Source organism: Topomyia yanbarensis, chromosome 2, assembly GCF_030247195.1.
Source record: "Topomyia yanbarensis strain Yona2022 chromosome 2, ASM3024719v1, whole genome shotgun sequence".
Taxonomy (NCBI): Eukaryota; Metazoa; Arthropoda; class Insecta; order Diptera; family Culicidae; genus Topomyia; species Topomyia yanbarensis.
In genome coordinates this window covers 46,960,592-46,981,269 of record NC_080671.1, presented here as the reverse complement: position 1 = coordinate 46,981,269, position 20,678 = coordinate 46,960,592, and the positions used below count along the sequence as shown (strand labels likewise).

At 39.2% G+C, this 20,678-nt stretch overlaps 3 protein-coding genes across 3 annotated transcripts; 2 read left to right on the top strand and 1 right to left on the bottom strand.

The window, feature by feature from the left end:
• Positions 1 to 64: 64 nt before the first annotated feature.
• LOC131684408 (NADH dehydrogenase [ubiquinone] iron-sulfur protein 6, mitochondrial) lies at positions 65 to 725 on the top strand. Its single transcript, XM_058967259.1, has 3 exons — positions 65 to 285; positions 356 to 535; positions 600 to 725. The coding sequence occupies exons 1-3, from the start codon at positions 157 to 159 to the stop codon at positions 666 to 668; spliced, it is 378 nt and encodes a 125-aa protein (XP_058823242.1). The 5' UTR covers positions 65 to 156; the 3' UTR covers positions 669 to 725.
• Positions 726 to 6,051: 5,326 nt separating this feature from the next.
• LOC131684402 (uncharacterized) lies at positions 6,052 to 9,537 on the top strand. The gene is made up of 5 exons (XM_058967248.1): positions 6,052 to 6,448; positions 6,975 to 7,162; positions 7,218 to 7,338; positions 7,394 to 7,703; positions 7,766 to 9,537. Exons 1-5 carry the CDS (start codon positions 6,387 to 6,389, stop codon positions 8,036 to 8,038), a joined length of 954 nt encoding a protein of 317 aa, XP_058823231.1. The 5' UTR covers positions 6,052 to 6,386; the 3' UTR covers positions 8,039 to 9,537.
• A 4,442-nt stretch (positions 9,538 to 13,979) lies between these two features.
• On the bottom strand, positions 13,980 to 17,542 carry LOC131684397 (ATP-dependent RNA helicase WM6). Its single transcript, XM_058967239.1, has 7 exons — positions 17,410 to 17,542; positions 16,907 to 17,128; positions 16,305 to 16,709; positions 15,990 to 16,108; positions 14,882 to 15,013; positions 14,421 to 14,823; positions 13,980 to 14,360 (listed from the first exon to the last, which is right to left on the bottom strand). The coding sequence occupies exons 2-7, from the start codon at positions 17,103 to 17,105 to the stop codon at positions 14,347 to 14,349; spliced, it is 1,272 nt and encodes a 423-aa protein (XP_058823222.1). The 5' UTR covers positions 17,106 to 17,128; positions 17,410 to 17,542; the 3' UTR covers positions 13,980 to 14,346.
• Between the last annotated feature and the right edge of the window lie 3,136 nt (positions 17,543 to 20,678).

Here is a 20,678-nt window from a genome sequence, read left to right as displayed (position 1 = left end):
GCACGCACACATTTTCCCGAGAAGCTGTCAAATTTTGGTAACCGTACCGCTGTAATGAAAAGTCATTTATCACGATTGACAGATCTAGCTTTCATTGCCTGCTGTTCATCTGTACAATATTTTCCAATTTTTCTAAACCCAAATAAACCGTGAATAATGGCTTGCAGAATGATAATTCCACCTGCGGCTCGTGTCCTCAGTCAGCTAGGGATCCGTGGCATTACGACACAAGTGTTGGCTTCGCGCTGTGCGATCATCAAGGATGAAATAACCCATACTGGCCAGGTAAGAACAAGCAACATTGATTACGCAAGTAAGGAAACATTCGCCTAATATATCCTCCTTGTATGTTAAGTTCTACGACGAGAAGGATTACCGTAACGCTCGTTTCGTAAACGCCGAAAAAGTTGTCAACCCAAGCTGGGCTATTAAGCTGATCGATGAGACACCGATAATCGAGTCAACTCAACGGGTTGTGTACTGTGACGGTGGTACTGACCCGGCACTAGGACATCCGAAGGTGTACATCAATCTGGTCAGTATTGCACTCGAGTGTTTCCCTTTTCATGCTTGTTAGTAATAGTTCCTTCCCGTTTTAGGATAAACCTGGAGCTCACGCTTGTGGATACTGCGGACAGCGTTTCCAGAAAAAAGATCACCACCACTAAAGAATTGTTTTGTAATGTATAGATGTAAACTGCAATAGAAAATTTAACATCGCAAAACTTGCTTTTGATAATTTTGCAACATAATGCGGAAGTTACACATGGTCCTTGTTTCACTTTAAATTAAAATTAACTTGTCGAGAAAGCTTTGCCAACTAATTCTATACTTATTTAATAAACTCATCTTGTAAATAATTTCCATGTCACTAACTAGCGCTAAATACAAATTCCTTAATGTATGAGTATGTAGATTTTTGATCTGGTCTTAGGACATAACAGATTCGATCAAAACCTTTAGTTGTGGCTCCCCGCCCATTGCTCTATTGCGGGCAATGAGAAAGCTGATAATTTAGCCAAGATTGGTGCACTAGATGGTGAAATATATGAAAGACCCATCGCTTACAATGAATTTTATAGCGCTTCTCGACAGAGGACACTTACTAGTTGGCAAACATCTTGGGACAATGGAGATATGGGACGATGGCTACACTCAATTATCCCTAAAGTATCAACGAAGGCATGGTTCAAAGGATTGGATGTAAGTCGGGACTTCATCCGTGTGATGTCTAGGCTCATGTCCAATCATTATACTTTAGATGCGCATCTCCGTCGTATTGGGCTCGCTGAGGGTAATCATTGTGCTTGTGGAGAAGGTTACCATGACATTGAGCATGTTGTTTGGTCCTGCACTGAATATCGTGAAGCCAGATCACAATTAGTAGATTCTTTACAAGTCCGAGGAAGACCAATCCATGTTCCTGTTAGAGACATCCTGGCGTATCGCGATCCTCTATACATGGAACTTATCTATCATTTTCTAAAAACAGCGTCTGTCAAAATTTAATTAAATTCGTCTCCTCATACTCTCATCCAAGGCTAATCATTCACCAATTAAAGTGTCCTAGAATATTTAGTTTTTAAATTTAGACAATAACAGAAAAAAAGTAAATAAATACACCCGAAAATACTAGATCAGTATGAAATACAACAATGTAAGGAAAAAAGCAAACAATAAAGTGATTTCAGTGTTAGTTTTAGACAAAGTACTAGTATAGTTAAAATTAGTCTTAAGGATTTTTGTAACGTGCTATGTAAAAAAAGAAACTGGCGTAAAAAGCTTTTGCAAATGCCGTGTCAAATAAACGTATGGAAAAAAAAAAAACCTTTAGTTCCTCCGCGCTCCAAAAAGCGTGCTAAGATATCAACTACAAACAGCTTGTATTGAAATAAGAGAAGCAAACTTTGTTTGCTAGAAACCGAAACGTTATTACTATAATCTGGTTGTATTTAATGGGAGTTATCCAATAGTTGTGATCGTACTTCAATCTCATTATTTTAACAATTGAACAATTATTAGAAGTCTGAACAGATGAAGTTTACCCTCTTACATTCCTTTGGTTAATTTTGGGCATCTATCATTCATTTCATGAAACAATTTAGCTGGATAATAGCTTGAACAGTTCTTGTTATAGTTGTTCAGCTATCATTGTTTTCTGGGATTAAAACTATGGCTATGGCTAAAATTATGACTAACCAGATTTTTACTTGCGATAACAATTAATAGCGATCATTTATATCTGGTTCGTATTTTTAAACAGCCCCTGTTCTAACAATAGTTGACTACGCCTCGTTAGGAATGAATGGGTTTGTTGAACAAACATCCGACGCATTGGAGGACAATGTCCTCTTATTGGGTTGGATGGCGTAAACGATTATTGTCAAAATAAGAACTCTTAGCACATTAGAAACAGGACGAAGCTGATCGCCATTATGACAGGTAAAAAACGAATATAAAGCCTTTCACCTTAACATTTCAATTCGGTAGCAAACGCGGATAAAAACCACAGTAAAAAACTTACCCTTTTTATGTATTCAAATTGCCCATTTTTGGAAGTTATTCGAGCTGTCAAAAAGGGGATTTTTTTGTTTCTAACAATGAGCAAAGTCCTTATAGACTTATCCAGCTGCGTTAGTATTGTGTCGTTTTGACGTTTAAATTGGGAGGAAAACAAATCATTTGCACTGCGAATTGGGAGGAAAACAAACCGCTTGTGCGCTTAAGGGGAGGGCGGTAGTATAAAAATGCGAGATCTCGGTGTGCGTATTTTAAACGTCAGATATCTCAATATAGGAAGCTCCTAGCATGCGTCAAAACGAAAACTGCCTCTGTGATCGTATGTGTGACGGTTTCTAAGGGCGAATGGTAGCGTCTACGTCATCAATATCACGTTTTTTAGGCTGTCTCCGTTTCACTAACAGTTTTGACGCATGCTAAGACCTTGTTTAGGGTTTAGAGGGACTTTGAACAATGAGTACATTTTATCCATTTCACAACTACTCGATGAGGTAATGTCAATGGGTATATTGATCTTAAGAATGGGTGAAAAATCCTTACGAATTATTTCAAGCGAGTTAACCTGCAAGCTAAGGATCGTAGTGGAGCCTGCAAATTATCGGCCTGCTTCGGAGTCCGTGGCGGAAATAGAACATTTCGGCAATGCTCCGAAAACAACGGATGTTTAGACTACTGAGGATGTTGCAAATATGCACCAATTCGGCATTTTTAGAGCAGCCAAAAGATCCAGCCGTCAAAAAAATATCCAGTTGGCGTACAAGGTCTGTACTCATTTATGGGTACAAACTCTTTACCCATTTAATGGGTTATTCCACTTTTATTGAAAATGCGTAGTTTTCTACGCATTAATGGGTACTTTATTTTATCAGTGACAGTCGATACTCATAGGATTTTCGATTGATGTGCACCGGAGGGAGTATACTGGTTTTGCACTTTCTAGCAGAAGTACCAATGGAACATACCCGGTTTTCTGCACTTCTGCTAGAAAGTGCAAAACCGGTACGCTCCACTGCATCGTTGTCAACTAATCGAAAATCCCACCAGAGTAAGGAGAGTGAGACAATTGTCATGATCATCTGTCAGTGATATTCCAAACGAACAAAAGACCTCAAAATATATGAATTTGACTCGTTTGGAACTGACAAATAATAATGTTCCATTTTTAACAGTTATCGTCACTCTCCTTATATGCACTCAGTCGATACCCGCCCAAAAAAATTGTTTAAAATTTCTCCAACGATGGACGCCTATTGAATGGTTTGTAGAACGTTGCCCAACGTTTGTCCAGCGAAGCCCTTCATTGCACAATTTTGAAATATCCTTTTCATAGGGGGTATACGGAAATCGCGCCGAGTTTAGAGCAAGGGGAACGACACTCCGTAATTTGTTGATGAAATGAACTTCTAAGGGTCGATTTCTTCACCCTCGCTCAACTTTTAAACCAGGTTTACCAGTACGTTTAAACCTGGCTTAAGCGCTAAGCGAGGGTGAAGAAATCGGACCTAAGGGACATTGCGATATTAAAACACATCGATACTTGGAATCGATACTGGTATCGAATGCAAGTACTGCCCACATCCTGCTCAGACATGATCAGGGATGCCATTGTGCCAGATTTAGCTGGCACAGCCAGAGTTTTCTTGCAGCTTACAGACATAAAGACAAACCGGACATTCTGCCAGATTTTTGAATTATAGAAGTGTTTGCACACACATTTTGGAAAATTGGGGCATATTTTCCCAAATTTATCAAAAATCGATTGATAAATTTTGATGACTGTCAAGTGACAGATTTTGCCAGACATTTTTAGCTGGTCTGCTAGATCCCAGTAAATGAAAAGGCGGCTTGGCGGGTTAAACTATATGCTGGCGATCGGTAGGCTATTGAAACCTTGTTCTAGGCTACCCGCCGTAACTTGCCGTTTACTGTAAAAGTAGTGTGGGATACTATTTGAAACATAGTGACAACCCAGAGCATGATGGCTAATGCAATTTTGATTTCGTCCGCCGGTGCTAGTGAACGGCGGGTGAACATCGTAATAACGCAGCCCTCTTTAGGAACTTGTATTTTTTTTCTGTTGGCTGACACTTAACCATTTTCTGAAGGTTTGGGACTAGGTGTTTTTTTGTTTTCGCGAACTTCGGGACTTGTGTTTTTTGAATACACGAGTTAAGTGAAATAAATGTTTATATTGCCAGCCCGAGAAATTTAGCCACTGAGACAAACTGATTAGACATGTTTACGTTCGGAGAATCTATTTAACCCCGTAAGATACAGCTGTATACATTTATAAGTATCTCATTTCATTGATCATTTTATTGTTTCCCTTTCCGCAGTACTTTCAAAATGGATTAAGGAACTCTTTTTCATATGTATTAGGGCAATTTATGGTATGTTTGATGTGGACATCAAGGAACTCATTGTGATCGACTTTGTGTACAGGTGCAGTTTTTTATTGCATAACAAGCTAGCTTTTACGTGTCGGTTCTAAATAGCAAAACAGGAACTACAAGACCTCTCTATGGGGGTCAAGCTTTAGTTTGTTTTCCCACCCTGTTGGCCTCGTAACCGTTTGGCTTTCTTGTATTACTTAAACCCCGTTCGACAAACATCTTTCATTTGTCGACGATAATTAGCTGATCAGAAAGTCTCAGGGACGGTTTTGCAATTATTTTAGCAACTCAAATGCAAGAACCAATACCGCACCGGTGTAACCCGAATCGGTATTTGCATTTAACTAGAAAATCATTCCAAAATCGTTAAAAATTCCGAATTATATTATTCTACCTAAAGAGACTACACTCAAAAAAATGTAAAATTGTACCTATTGATTTTACACATAGATTTTTGCAAATAGCGTAAGCATACAGACACTATTTGCAGGCACATAAACCTAATGTGTGTATTTACAAGAAATATTAATCTTACATTCACATTTCATAATTATAAGGCTCATAAAACCCGATTCTATAACAATACGCACACATAACTTAAGTGTGTACATAGATAGTTTATACAGTTGACACATAGAAGGTATGTGTGCATTTCTTCTTCATATGGATCTTAAGTAGTTTGAAGCAAATAGAATTAACGTTTGAATTTTTTCAGTATAGAACAACAAAGAGACGCCATGTTTCGTTTGGAATTTCAATTCAGCTGTAGAAGCTTATAGCTGAAGTTGAATTCCAAATGGAGCATGTCATCTCTTTGCCATTGTAGTCTCTTTAATTCAACCTACTAGTTGCTTTGATTCTTTTCGATGTCGTGAACATTGTATCGATATCAGTAAAGTATCGATACCGAAAGATCTAACTGGATTAAGAAAGCTGTATTTTTTTAAATTTTTTAGCAATAAATGTTAGCATATATAATTTTTCTTTTTCATTTCTTTTTACGCAACTCTTGTATTGACTCTGTTGAAAAATACTCAATAACATTTGGCAACTCTAGCTGCCGGAGAGGGAATGCGCGTACGTGACTTTCGCCAAAAGCTCGCTCTCACATTGCGCAAGTCCGTCGGATTTTTGACATCGTTTGGTAGCTAGATTTTTCTTCGCTCTTCAGTTGATAACTGCTTCTCGTTTTCTAGATCTTTTGTGCTTAGTAAATTTTTCGAATTTTCTCCAATAAATACCAATTGTGCAGGTATTAAACCGTGCTCAAATTGTGCCATATTGGATACTGAAATCGGAAAAGATTGAAGTGACGGCAAAGCTAGCAAATTCCGTGCGAAACGATCAATCGAACGAAAAGCATCAGCGCATCCTCAGAGGTCAAACCTAGTTGCTGCAGCAATAGTGCAAAAGCCTGCCGATTTTTCTCTTGCGACCAGTTTCTTCTATCCGGTCAAAATTTGCGTCGTAAAGATGGATCTGTTGAAGAAGATGATGGGCCTGGATGGTCACACAGGGGACGACGATGACAAAAGGTGAGAGGATTCGGTTTACTTTTTTTTGCTCATGTTTGTTTTATGAAGATGATGCACAACAAAATATGTAATAGGTGCCTAAATAATTTTGGTATTGCTCAGAACACTCGCTCAAGGCTAGACATGTCGCAATAATGGGATATTATTATTGTTGTTGGTTAGTTGTCTGATTTTAGCAAAGCCGGCTTGGATAGAAATTGATTTTTGATGATTCTGTTTTTACGTTGACGTATATTTATTTTGATATATTGTAATGTCAAAATTCTCTGGTAGTTATTGAACCGATCGATATTCAATATCCAACTCTGGGAACCCAATTACGTATCAGAAAAAATCAAATTATTTTAAGTTCAGGTATAAAAAAATTGTTTTACGTTGAAGTTTACCAACTTTCAACAGCTTTTTATAGCAGCTTACAAAAGTGATAGGCATTATTATCCTTCTCTCAGCATTTTAAACATACTAAAATAAAAAAAGTCGACTGTTTAAATATACCTATGCTAATATACATTTTTTTTCTTGCCAGAAAAAAGAAACCAACCGTAAAGGATGAATTCCGTAAACCCGTCTGGGTCGAGGAGTATGACAGCGACGATGATCTCTTTGACAATCAAAAAATTATGGGCGTTCAAATTTTCACCAATCCGTTGGAGATTCAGAAGCACTTCGACCATCAGATCCAGGAAATGATGAAGAGTTTGGAGGAATTTGATGGTATGTGCTGTCATCACTAAGTAAAAAGTTTTATTAGCTCGTTTTCTGTTTTCAGACGGTGCCATTAAAGCTTTTGATCACAATTTGAAACAGGACTTCCTGAAGCCTGGTTTCGAAGATGAAATCAAAAAAGAGCTCATGAAAGAAAATCTGGTTGATACAGATCTCGATGGAGAGTGAGTGGCGAGTAAATTAAAGTTGTGCCTTTCTTTAACCTACCCTTATTTTCAGAATCTATCCGGATCAATTACACACCCTGTTGCAACGTATCTCACCGGATCTAAAAGAGCTGCTACCGAAGAAGCGCGGATCAGGCACACCTTCCAGATCGGAACCGAAAATGAAGCTTACTGACGAGCAAAAGATCATGGACTGGATTCATGGTTACAAAGAATCGGATCCGTTGCCGGCAGTGCGTCCGCGTGCTCCACGCAGAATGCCATCTCAACGTTTCCATGACGGTATATTCGAAGGCACATTCCAAGGGCCACGCATGTTCGGGCAGAGTATAATTTCACAAACAATCCGGAAACCTGATGGAGTAAGTAAAATTTCTAAGTTAAATAGTTTTAGCTACCTTTGCCTAACTGTTTGTTCCGCCAGACTTACGAAACTCGCAAAACGGTTCGCGACTCGGAGGGCCACACTAAAACTACCATCACCCGTTCGACCAAAGATGGTCAAAAGGAAACCATAACAACTTACGGCGACGAAGGCGGGTCTACCGGGATGGTGAAACCCTTCATTGGGGGCATCACGGTGCCGAATTCGGATAGCAACGATTCTGTTGCTCACGCGCTGCTAGATTCGGACCAGGGTTGCCGCAAGCACCTCTACTCCAAGAATGGTTACGTCTTACCGAAGAACCTCTGGTGACTTCAAGCGCAAGTAAACCGTATTGAGCTAACTACCGTACTAGTAGATCAACGGTTGAAATCCCATTACTCTTATAACATTCACTTCCCATGCCGTGGAATGACAGCAGTCATCCACCGGCCATCATTGTCGTTTATCGAGCCAAATATGTGTGTAGTATTAGTAGTAGCAAAACTTCACTCCACTAGCGAGTGCAATGACCGTTCTGAGTGTAACATTGATAATATCAACAACTACTGTCCTATCAATGATCTTGATGAAACTGAACAACAGCAGATAACCCTGTATCCCTTGACAACAAAAGTCGTTAGTAGCCGAACCGAATGTCCTTTCGTTTTCCATTTGTGTAACTTACTTCTAGCGTTAGTAATTATCAGTTTAAGCAGTGTTCGAGTCTTACTTTCCTTATCCAACAGCAACTATACCCAAGACACCGTTGCGCAGAGAAGGCGGACGATTGAACGACACAGTATTACAGAAATCTGGCGAAGATCAATGGCCACCCGTCTGTTATGAAAACCAGCCTGCTGTCAGGCGTTCAACTGTTGTCAACCTGTGCACGGTACATCTTCGGCCAGAAGAAGTTTGTGATATACTTTTACGTTAAATCGTTATCTATGCGTCTTATTGAATAAGTTTGCGATTAGTGCTAATAATTTCAGTTGACTGTGGTTGAACCTGGGATTATTCCCAGGGTGAACGTTTACAAACTGGCTCAGCAGATGCGATCCGAAGGTGTGATCGCGCGAGTTTTACTGATTAGATATTTTCGGAAACGTGAAAAATATTGAATTAATGTATATTTTTACTATGTAAGAATTTTTTTTATTGACTCAACAATTATAGGTTTTTAAAAGGAAAAGGGGAGGAAAACAAGACAGTTGATATCCCACATTTGAATCAAAGTCATAAATTATACAAATATATACATTATCTACCATCAAAGTTTTCAGTAGTAAGATTCTAGTGTCGTCGCTACATTAGTAGTTGGGCGGAGACAAAAATGTGAGAGCTGGTAACACCTTCCAGAAATTAAATGTTAGCATCCAATGCAAACTTTGAAGCTCAATCGCACATTCACTTTATCAAAGTCCTGAGCAAATTCTTACATGCACGTATAGCGAAACGAATTCAATTTTTTTTTTTTTTTTGTATTATCGCCACAGCATTAAATGATGCCGGCATATTTAACACGTTCGATTGGTTCACGTCACTGTCTCCGCCGAACTATAAATATAGGAACTATAATTTCTAGCCAGTGTGAGCGTTAGTGGTGAACAGACAATGAAAACATCATTACTATGTGCTGAACGGTATATTTTTACCGATACTGGAAACAACGTTGACCCCTCACACAAGGTCTCCTTGACGAATGCTAGAGCTTTGCTATACGAAATCTTTGATTTGTTGTAGCTTTCCCCACTGTCAAAGGAACCCGATTCACAGAAATACATAACGACATCAGTCTACTAGAAAGATAAATATTTTGCTTCTCATGACTTCTTGTTGCTTTTTCTTTGATGCAAACTAATCCGAAAATCATCTGGGGGAATTGCTTATCTAGGGTGATCATAACTGGTGAGTTAAATCCTAGGACAGCCTAAAGAGTTAATTCCCTCCCCCGTTACATTTCGCTTTTACGTGCCTGGCGAGGTCTGCCAGAATGTATTTTGTTGAGAATTTGTTTACCGAACTCTTTTTCGACATTTACACACAAGCGATTCATACTCCCTCACAAACAGCGAAGTTTTCAAGCTGTTGTTCAAGAAATCTGTAATTCTCAATTGAGCGAATGGGACGAAATAGCATGACATCGTTTGCGAAGGACCGGAGAGGAATCTTCAGCACTTAATACAGCAGAAACATCAACGGTTCCAAGTAGCTTCCCTGGGTTATAGTTTTTTACATATATTTACTTCAAAAATCAAAAGAAAAGTTAATCGATGGAGCCTTGAGTGTAAAATTGAACGCATTTTCGCTTGATGCCCCCCATCAAAGTCTTTACAGTGTCATCCGGTACCAGTTTCTCAGTTTTTTTTCCATTTTCTTAACATGTCCTTCTCGTCTTTAACTGTCCGCTTGCTCTTCCGAAGTTCCCGCTTCATCATTGCCCAGTACTGCTCCACCGGGCGCAGCTCCGGACAGTTTGGCGGATTCATGTCCTTTGGAACAAAATGGACAGAATTGGCCTCATACCACTCCAGGACACTTTTAGAATAGTGGCATGATGCCAAATCTGTCCAAAATAGCGGAGCTTCGTCGTGCTGCGCTTCTCGAGGCACTCAGATTTATAGATCTCGCCATTTACTGTGTCCTTTGTCACGAAAGGCTCACTCCTCACTCCGCAAGAGCAGATGGCCTGCCAAATTAGATGTTTGGAGGCGAACTTCGACATTTTCTTCTTCTTAAATTTGTCGTCCACATAGAACTTGCTCTTGCCGGTGAAAAACTCAAACCCCGGAATTTGCTTAAAATCGGCTTTTATATACGTTTCGTCGTCCATCACACAGCAGCCATATTTTGTCAGCGTCTTCTCGTAGAGCTTCCGTGCTCAAGTTTTAGCCGTCGATTGTTGCCGCTCATCGCGGTTTGGGAAGTTCTGTACCTTGTATGTATGTAGTCCAGCTCTCTTCTTTGCATTCTGGACGTAGCTCTGCGACATGCCGATCTTTTTAGCCAAATCACGGCTAGAGACGTTGGGATTTGCTTTAATCATCCGCTTCCACTTTTTGTTCTCCGGTCCCGGTTTTCTTCCAGCTCCTTTGCCGTGGTCCAACGTCAATCGCTCCTGGAACAGCTTCAACAGTCTGGTGAATGTTCAACATTTTTCCCAACTGCCGGTGCGACAGGTCAGGAAATGCCAGGTGTTTGGAAAGAATTTGTTCTCTCGACTCGCGTTGGTTCACCTCCATTTTCGTTGAATCGAAAAACACGACCTCGAGTTTGACAGCATGTAAACAATACACATCAATGAGAAAGTGTGCAAAATTTGGTTGATTTTTACCCAATGGTAAAAAAGTTATGCCTTGTTGAATGTGTCGCAATAATTTCGTGCTCGCCCTTTATTATCAGTAGAACAGAAGTTATTACAATTAATCTGATTAGGATCCGCTGAAGCAGTGCTGCCAGGGATAGTTACTGTTAATGGTTAGAATGAAATTTTGGAATATTTTCTTAGCTTGGCAATATTGTTGAAATCTGCTAAAACTTTCTAATTTAGTTTTCCCTCAATTACCTTTTTCATGCAATAGGACTATATCGGAAGGTAAATATTGAGCTGCTTCTAGCACTGCAAAAGAAGCACCTTTCTTTATTAAACCAGTTTTTTTCGTGTTTCTTCACGCCAACAATTCTAAGGAAAAATAGTTTTGGGACCCTATACGCGGTAGAAAAACGTTGGTCTAGAAATGGTTAACGAGATTCTGACAAGAGACCCAGCCGTCACTGGAGGTGATTTCAATTCTTGGGTAGCTCAAGCAAAGATGGATGATAGGCTATGTAAAGAGGGCGCCAGCAGTACTTCTCACTGAGGCGGCCGGGAACCCATCATCTACGTACCCTGTAGTCCTTTGCTAGTGATAAGTATGAATGGGAGAGTTTGGGAAGACTACACGCGTAGTTATTACCTGACATTCCGGTACTACTTTGGTCAACTAAATGATGCTACAAGGACAAGGATCTCTTTGTGCGGGCGCAACACGCACTCTTCTAACTAGAATGAGGTTAAAAGACATGTTAGCTATGATATGTAACACCACCACGTAAATTAAACTGGAGCCAAAAAACAGACGACCCCCAGTTTACTTACTAACTGTATTTTTTCTGGTATTCGAGTAATCGAATCATTTACCTTGGAAAATCGAAGACCCGTGTAATCGAGTTTGACCTGTATTGCAAAAGACACACCTTATTAAAGTTTATCTTAGAAATCTTACACAAATAGCTATAAACAACTGATACATACCGATAACTCGTTACCAATATGAATAATAAATCCGGACCATTTTATTCCCAACTTCTCCACGAATGAAGCTCAAATTTATAAAATAACGCAAAAAAGTTTGATTCGATTATCCGAGGTGAGATTTTTTTGATATCCCCGGATAATCCAGTCCGACCTGTAGTGTGGAAGGGTCCGAAATGTGAAAAATTCATGCTGTGAAGAAATGTCATTTTCGAGTTTATGTCAATGTATAAAACATCCATTGACAGTTTTCTTTCAAGAACAGTAAGTTTGGAGCAGACTCGTGCATGTGTAAATAGCATAGGCAAGCAAATATTTTTTGACGTTCAAGTAATTTCACCTCCTCTAGGGTTCCAAAATTGGTTGGTTACCCTAGCTTCGGTGATTATTAGAGTTGACTGAAAATTTCGTAACTCGTACTGTCAAACGGACGTCCGTTTGACAGTACGAGTTACAAAATTTTGCGTCGACTCTCTAATATCTTGCCAAATTTGGAAATCCAGTGCCAGATCAGTTTGTCGGTGCTTCCATCTCGTCATCCATTTTTGCTAGCAAGAAAAACTATTGCAAAAAAATGAAAAATATACCTGTTATCAGCTGTCTCTGATGTGAAGTACGTCAAGCGTGCTCTCTCCATTTCCACCACCGCGGTAGACAAATTTGATTACCTGTGGATTGCTGTGAAAACCCCACTGTCACACTTTTTGGTGCTACTTGTTGTCCTTCTTCGTCGTGCCGCTTCAGCGATAGACAAATAGAACAAATGGGTCGACCTATGATGCTTCCCCTCTCGTCGATTAGTTTCCTGACGACACCAATACTACAGGCACGATCATTGTCGATTTCTGCCACCGCGGTAAGCAAATTCGTCTACCCGCGGTTTGCTGTCGAAACACCACTTGTCGAGAGTGCCAACGACCACTGGTCTCTCTTTCTAACTTCACAAACGCGTATAGCGTTCTCTCGAGAACAAAACTTTCCAGCTGGAGGCACAACTGTCATAGCCGGTTGCAAAAACTGTTATGCTTTCTACATCATACACTTAGTGACTAGAAGGAAATTTTCTTCTAGTCACTAGGTGACGTGACTGTGAGAATATGGCCCAATGTGTACTGCCAAAAACACGTTCCTCGTTGCTTCCGGAAGTGTAATGGGCTACACGTCCCTTTCTCTCTCCGCAACTCAGTTTGATGACTGTAACGCGCTTTTCGCTTGACTTCGTGCTACGAAGTGAATCGTACTTCGATGAAACAAGGTCCTTTTCGTCGATGGGGAGCACATTTACAATACTCAATTTTTTTTACGCGGTATTTTTTACGCGGATTTTGTAATTTAAGCTGGTTTTCATTTACGCGGATTTTGGAATTTACGCGGTATCCATCAACGAGGTTCCCTTTAACGCGAATTCTTAAATTTAAGTGGTCATCATTTACGCGGATTTTGAATTTTACGCGGTGTTCATTTACGCAGCATGTATCCCCGGCGTAAAAAAATCCTGAGTGTACTACGTCGGAGGGGGTGGGCGTAACGTAGTTGGTAAACTGATTGCTTTGTACGCAGCGCATCTGGGTTCGATTCCCGACCAAGCCCATAGGGTTGGAAATTTTTCATAAGAGATTTTTCTAACTCGAAGAGGAAAATGACCGTAACTGCCCATAAAAGCATAAAAGCCTCATGTTGAAAAACAGCAAACCGAGAAAAACGCTGTTCAAGATTGTGTCATCCATAGCCAAATGGATGGGACAACCATGTTTTGGTATTTTTTTATATTTTCTAAACAAACCCGGTAATCTTATTTGTGCAGTATGATTCTGTGGTGATACAGAACACAATCCAGCAGATAACTCATTTTCGACAAAAATCCACATGGGACTCTTATGCTTTTATGGGGAGTTAAGGTTGAAACCTCTATAATCGATATAAAAAAATTCTGCTTCATAACTATGGAATGGTCATCTCAATTATAGTAAATTCAAGTTTTACACTTTCATCTTATCGTTTTTTTTATTGAAATTAGTAGCTAGCGTACAACCACTCCACTGTGCGCTGACCTCCTATCATATTCGTTATTATTAGGTATGGAAATGTTAGAACTAACCAATTGTTAGTAATGCCTGTGTTTTCTTCAAAGTGTCAATACTGCCATCTACTACACACAGTAGTAGAATAGATAAGTTCTTTAAAAATGAGATTTGCTCCAAAACAAATCAATATGTAACAGTGTCCAATGTGTGAAGGGCATCTTTACATATTCGTAATAAAAAGCTGGCCCGTAGATAGGTTTGTTTTACATTTACTCAATCAATAAACTAAACTTATCTTCTATTCTTGCCCTTGGTGGCATTTATCGTCCTTCAACTGCAACGAAATAACGCAAATAAATCGATTGACCAACACCTCATATTCCAATATACTTACTGTACGATGAGAGATCAATTTCATCTGGCAGTTCGGTAATATTAACATCGAACCGATCCTGCACCTCGTTCAAAATTTTCGCGTCGGTTTCATCGGAAACGAATGTAATAGCCAAACCTTTGGTACCGAATCGTCCGGCGCGAGCTACCCGATGCAGGTACGTATCTGAGTCCTCGGGCATGTCATAGTTGAAAACAATATTAACACGCTCGATATCCATTCCGCGACCAAACAGATTGGTTGCGACCAGAATGCGCTTCTGGAAATCCTTAAATTGCTGGTACCGCGAAAGACGCTCCTCTTGCACCATGCCGCGGTGAATTCCGATGGCGGGGAAATTTTGCTCAGTCAGCAATTGCGCCAATGCCATACAACGTTGAACCGATTTGACAAAAATAACGACCTACGAATGTGAAACTGTTAATACAACTCAACTTTAGCTGTTTCTAATTAAAGCGCACCTGATTAAATTCAAGAACATCCAGCAGTTCGAACAGTTTTTTGTTTTTCTCGTTTTCCTTCAACTTAACGTAGTGCTGTTGAAGCCCGTGGAGCGTAAGCTTTGTTTCATCATCGACGTATACCTCCATAGGCTGGTTGATATTACATGAAATGGGGATATCACAGAGGGAAACAAAAATTGACAGTTGAGTAAGACAATTGCACTCTTCAGTATTTCACACAAACACGCGAGAAGTAATTTAAGGGGGATACTAGAACAGGCGTTCGGCGAAATGTTAAACGCTATCTGCTAGATTAGTTTACACGCCGCATGAAAAGACTGTTGGTTTGTGGGAAAGTTTTTCGACCCCGGACCCGAAGTTAGGACTGAACAGTAAAATTTGAACTTTCTGAAAAGAGACAAAGTCTATAGCGATTATGAAAATACAGACTAACTACATACGGATTTGGCTCTCAAATTGCTGCATAGGTGGACAAAACTGTCCTGGATGTCAATTTGCAATTCCTCGTCGGTTTTGCTTCTTCGCTGGCTCCCTCATTGAACTGTCAGGAAATCTGTGGTATCTGCACATCCGCCTCCACTGTTTTGTTTTTGGATCCGCATGACCAGTAGATTTTTTAACATAGTTATTATTTATTGTGCCATTTTTTTGGGTTGAATGAAAATTAGTGATTCCTGAAAGCCAACTATTAACGGGTAGGTGTTGTATTATCGGTTTTAGAGGATTATAATATCTACTGGTCACTCCTTCACTCGTAGCATTTTGGTCGCGCGGGACATACAAACCTTTCCACGACTTGTCCCGTTTTTACGACACCGTAATACGTTATTAAGCTCATCTATTACCAGGTTGATAATTTTTTTCAGGTGACCATTCCCGTCGCCTGCCATTTGCAACTATTAACGTTTTGGTGGTGTGTTAGCGATTGAAATTTATGTTTAGATGATGGCCAGTGTTCTCCACGAAACCCAGGTTCCCAGCGGTACGGTAAACTATTCCCACCAACACAATAGCTTTTGGAGCGGACACTAGAGATACTCTCAGCGATACTGGAGACAGTGGTAGTGGTAGTGCTAGTAGTAGTAGTAGAATTGGTTGTAATTACATCTTGCATGAACTTCTTGCACACCGGTCGGATCTCTTTGCTAAGGGTGGCAGAAAACATCATCACTTGTTTGCCGTGTGGTGTGTTGCGGAAAATCTCCTGTACATCACGACGCATGTCTAAAATCGAAAACATAAAAACGTACTTTAGAAAATTATCTTGCAAGTTTGATTAGTCGACTGGCAATGATAAAATTAATCAGAAGACTATATTGAATCATTCACTGATAGAAAATCAGATGTCCCTATCTACAAAATGGTGTTTGTTTTCATCACATAGTATAAGCTTGATATCAAATCAATCTGCAATCCTTACCTAGTTGCTCCAACATCTTATCACACTCATCAAGGATAAAATGTTTCAGATGTTTTAAGTTCAACTTCTTGTTCCGAATAAGCGCCAGCACACGACCCGGCGTTCCAACGATGATGTGCGGATTTGTAGATTTCAATACTTCTTCGTCCTTCTGAATAGGCAGACCACCGAAAAACACGGCAACTTTGATGCTGGGCATGTACTTGGAAAAACGTTCATACTCCTTGCTGATCTGGAAAGCCAACTCGCGCGTGTGGCACATAACCAGCACGTACGGGACGCTTTCTGTCGGCTCCAGCTGCTGCAGGGTTGCCAATACAAAGACAGCCGTCTTTCCCATACCGGACTTAGCTTGGCACAGGATGTCCATGCCGAGCACCGCCTGTGGAATACACTCGTGTTGTACTGAAATAGAAAACAAAAAAAATTCTTAGAAGATCTAATTTTATCGCAACTATGTATCTTGTAAAAACCGCTTTAGACTCAGCTAATTTTTAAATCAATCATCCTTATAATCAGATGTCCCTATCTACAAATGAGTTTTTGTTTTCATCATTGGAAGTTTGCTTTCTACATCATATACTAAAAATGTAATAACTCACCTTCAGACGGATGCTCGAAACCACAATCGACTATGGCACGCAAAATTTCCGGTTTAAGCAAAAAATCACGAAAGCCTGAACTGTGAATCGAAACATACGTTCCTTTCACATCCTTTTTAGGTTGTTCTACCGGCTCAGTGGTAACCTGCTCAGTCTGATCCTCATCCTCATAATCTAAAAGATCATCGTTATCAGCCATATTGGTTGTTTATCCGGTAGAAGCTGTAAATTGGGAAACGCATTTTTAATAACTTTTATTTTTACAATGCCATTATTATTCATGTGGAACATCAGCAACGCCATTCAGAAAATCACTGACTGCGGCGCCCGCCATTTTGAATGCAACATGGCTTAGAATTTTGAGCAACTTTTTTTTCAATTTTAACTAACGGAACTAACAAATGCCAATAATCTATTAAGATATTTTGAATCTTAATAAGCAATTTTGCTAACTAAACACGGGAAAAAGCTCAAAAGATATACATAATCACATAAAAACTTACCAAAATTCGCAGCAAAATTCAACGAGGTCGTCTCTACTTTGGATTGTTAGTACGAATGGGTGGCGAGTGAGAAGTCATCGAATCAACTCAGAGATTGGGAACGTTTTTTCGTTAAAGTTGGTACACACTTGACAGATTATCTTGAAAATAATTTCAATCATTCAAATTTTACGCTTTTGTGAAAATGAAGGGCATATTAAGGCAGCAATCCTGTTTAACTGTGAATTATAGTCCAATCCACGATTTCAACTTCCCGGCCGTTTTGACGTTTGCTGCGGGTGGAATGACAGCTGTTGTTTTTGCTTGTTGGGTACATTTTACACTGCGACCAACGTTTTGTTCGATTGTTTACATTTGGTTAATACGATTTGTAGTAATTTTTCGTAATTTAATAAAATTTTGAAATCTTATTAAATGCGACAATCTGCTAGTTTGCACTGAATATCAGGGCAACGAAGAGTAGCTTTGGTTAGAGTTTTTATTTAGAGCATTTTGTTATTTGTGGGTGAAATTAATATTACGGTTCTTGGTACCTCTTTGTCCTCCGATGTGTAAAATCTAATAATAGCTAACCAGAAGTTTATTTATCGATTGATACATCATGGTACATCAATAAAATAAAAGTTATTAGAAACATTGATCCATACTATGTTGTATTTCGACTATGCGAGCTATCAACATCCGTGACGACTAACTTGTTGTTGACTTTTTGAACTTTCGTCGTATACTGGCAATATAATAAAAAAAAAACGTAGTTTGGATCGCTACAATAAAAATTAAACTGGTTTGTACATACAGTCGAAGACATGATAGTAGAGTAAAATAGGTGGTTGTGGGAAAAGTAAGTTTAACCAATAAAATAGTTTCACTTGCTAGTTCTATAGTTTTAGAAAACATTCGAAAATTCTTTGTTCAAGCGATCTATTCAATGCGGATGAACGAGAAAATGTCCCGACCTCACACTGCCATGGTGTTGCTTGCTCCCATTTGAATGCCATAATCTGCTCGGCAAATTTGCATGCACAGTCGACGGACAGACGGATTTGAAAAAAAATTAGTTATAAATGTCACTTATCGTTCAATGGGTTCAAAGTTCAATGGCACCCGGTGATCGGAATCATGAATGAGTCCTGTATGGTTTTTAGCTACATTGCAACAATCTAAACCTTACTAGTAAAATGGTTTGACTTGATGCGAGAATGAACATTTTGGAAGATAGTGTCTCCGGAAAGTTGTGTCCAGTAAGCCAAGGTTTTCTGGATAGTGAAAAAAGAACCTCTGAATTGCCCTACCAATAAAAATTTCATGTATTTTCTTGAGGATTTATCCCAGTTTCGGAGTTTATTGTTACATTTGAGCTCGATGCCATACTGAATCCATTTTGGATTCTGAATCAAATTCCGAATGGTTTGATCTGGAGCTTCATAGTATTTCCCAGTAATTTATACCGAAAAATGAACCTGGTTCTAAATAGTATTCCGGCACCAGGGACACTGGAGTCAGAGTGCGAGTTAGAAACAGGTAGGATTCCGGCTAAACTTTACTGGGTTGTTATCGAAACGTATTTGCTACACTTATGGGATTTTCGATTGATTGACACTGGTGTAATGGAGTGCACTGGTTTTACACCATTTTTGCACAGTGCACTCCACTACACCTTTGCACATCAATCAAAAATCCCATTAGAAATCTTCAACGCTTTATTGCGATGGTAATGTTCAAGGAAAAAAAAAATAACTAAAATACAAGCCAAATATACAATCAAATCAACGGCATTAATTCCATCTCCAAGAGTCGACTTGAATTGTTCCTTTAAGAGAAGTAAATTTGAATTTCAGAACACCAATTATTCACGTGAACTCTAAGCGACGTGATTCGTTTACCTCTATCAATATTTAACGAATTTAATTTAGTCCCTTTACTAAGGAAGTAGTTTCTTTAGATGTGATTATATTGGGGATATCAAATCCTTTGTCAGCAAGAACTAGCATTCGAGAATATCGAGAAATTCGGACTTTTTTGATTATGAACTGATCAGAGCATCGTCCCGTATAAGCAACAGATGAACACAAGCGTTCCATTTGCTGCCGGGCCGATTAGAAATTTTTGTAGTTTGCATAAGTTTGTAAGCGCTTTGATGATCTTTAGCTTTAGGATTCGACCGTCTCTCTGTACTAATCTCTAAACTGCCAATAATAAATATCTTTCTATCCCCATACTGTTATTTGAACGATCGCGGCGTATGCTTATCGATTGTATCTTTTGATACAATTTCGATTGCATACTTTAAGCACTCGTACATTGCGAATACTGTTCGGTAAAAATGCTTCGAAATTGTTGTAGCGCACAATGAGTAATATTCATCAAATGAAACGTTACTTAGAAGATTTTGCAATATCATTACGAAGACTTCATTCTTTGTCATTACACAGTAAGGTTTGGCTACTTTCTACAAAATTGTAAATAAGTTGAATATTTGCTAATGACAGTCATTTTTCAGCCAATAAACCGTCGTTTTAATTATCGTAGCACCGTTTCTAGAAAGTCAACACGTTGTTGCAACCGTGCCAATTGCAAACGATATCGTTGTTTTAACAATCGACACTCGCGATTTTCATCGGAATGGACTCGGAATGATCCGTTTTTGAATTCTCTACATTTGGTGTTTCATCTGAAATGAAAACAAATCTTGTTAAACATACTCAGATTCTTGCCTGAGAATAATTACTCAAAAATAGTGACTAAATAAACTAAGGTCCGATTTCTTTACCCACGCATTATTTTTAAAAGTTCAGTGTGGGTGAAGAAATCGGCACCAACTCAGTTACTTTTCATATTTCCACTGTAAGGATATACTAGAAATTTTCATACAGGTACAACTATTTACATGAAGAAGCAAAGCGCCCGGATGCAGTCGACCGCATCGGGAATCTGTCTGAACTAATTTTTTGATAATTTGGTGGAGAGTTGCGATTTTCATGCATCACGATGTACCTTTTTTCTAGTTCGATGATTTTTTTCAGATCTTCGAAAAGCCTCTATAAGAATAATAATGTGTACTGCTCTTAGAGCTGGCATTATCATGAAATCCGCTTTTTTCTATCGCTACAATCTTCTACAAAAAGATTGTACATTTTCATGTTTTCAGGGACATCGTTGCTCTCAGAATCTAAACAACTTATGTGAGAGTACCCAATCGATGTGTATCACAGTTCCGCTGCTTTACCTACAGCAGGAATTAACACAAACGAACTTCCAACGTCTTTTCA

What these genes read in the sequence shown, in the direction of transcription:
- LOC131684408 (XM_058967259.1), top strand. Translation starts at nt 157, where the DNA reads ATGGCTTGCAGAATGATAATTCCACCTGCGGCTCGTGTCCTCAGTCAG. An exon ending in AAATAACCCATACTGGCCAG is followed by an intron (nt 286 to 355) that starts GTAAGAACAAGC and finishes TTGTATGTTAAG; the next exon opens with TTCTACGACGAGAAGGATTA. An exon ending in CGAAGGTGTACATCAATCTG is followed by an intron (nt 536 to 599) that starts GTCAGTATTGCA and finishes TTCCCGTTTTAG; the next exon opens with GATAAACCTGGAGCTCACGC.
- LOC131684402 (XM_058967248.1), top strand. Translation starts at nt 6,387, where the DNA reads ATGGATCTGTTGAAGAAGATGATGGGCCTGGATGGTCACACAGGGGAC. An exon ending in GAGTTTGGAGGAATTTGATG is followed by an intron (nt 7,163 to 7,217) that starts GTATGTGCTGTC and finishes TTCTGTTTTCAG; the next exon opens with ACGGTGCCATTAAAGCTTTT. An exon ending in CAATCCGGAAACCTGATGGA is followed by an intron (nt 7,704 to 7,765) that starts GTAAGTAAAATT and finishes TTGTTCCGCCAG; the next exon opens with ACTTACGAAACTCGCAAAAC.
- LOC131684397 (XM_058967239.1), bottom strand. Translation starts at nt 17,105, where the DNA reads ATGGCTGATAACGATGATCTTTTAGATTATGAGGATGAGGATCAGACT. An exon ending in TTTCGAGCATCCGTCTGAAG is followed by an intron (nt 16,710 to 16,906) that starts GTGAGTTATTAC and finishes TTTCTATTTCAG; the next exon opens with TACAACACGAGTGTATTCCA. An exon ending in ATGTTCTTGAATTTAATCAG is followed by an intron (nt 14,824 to 14,881) that starts GTGCGCTTTAAT and finishes TCACATTCGTAG; the next exon opens with GTCGTTATTTTTGTCAAATC.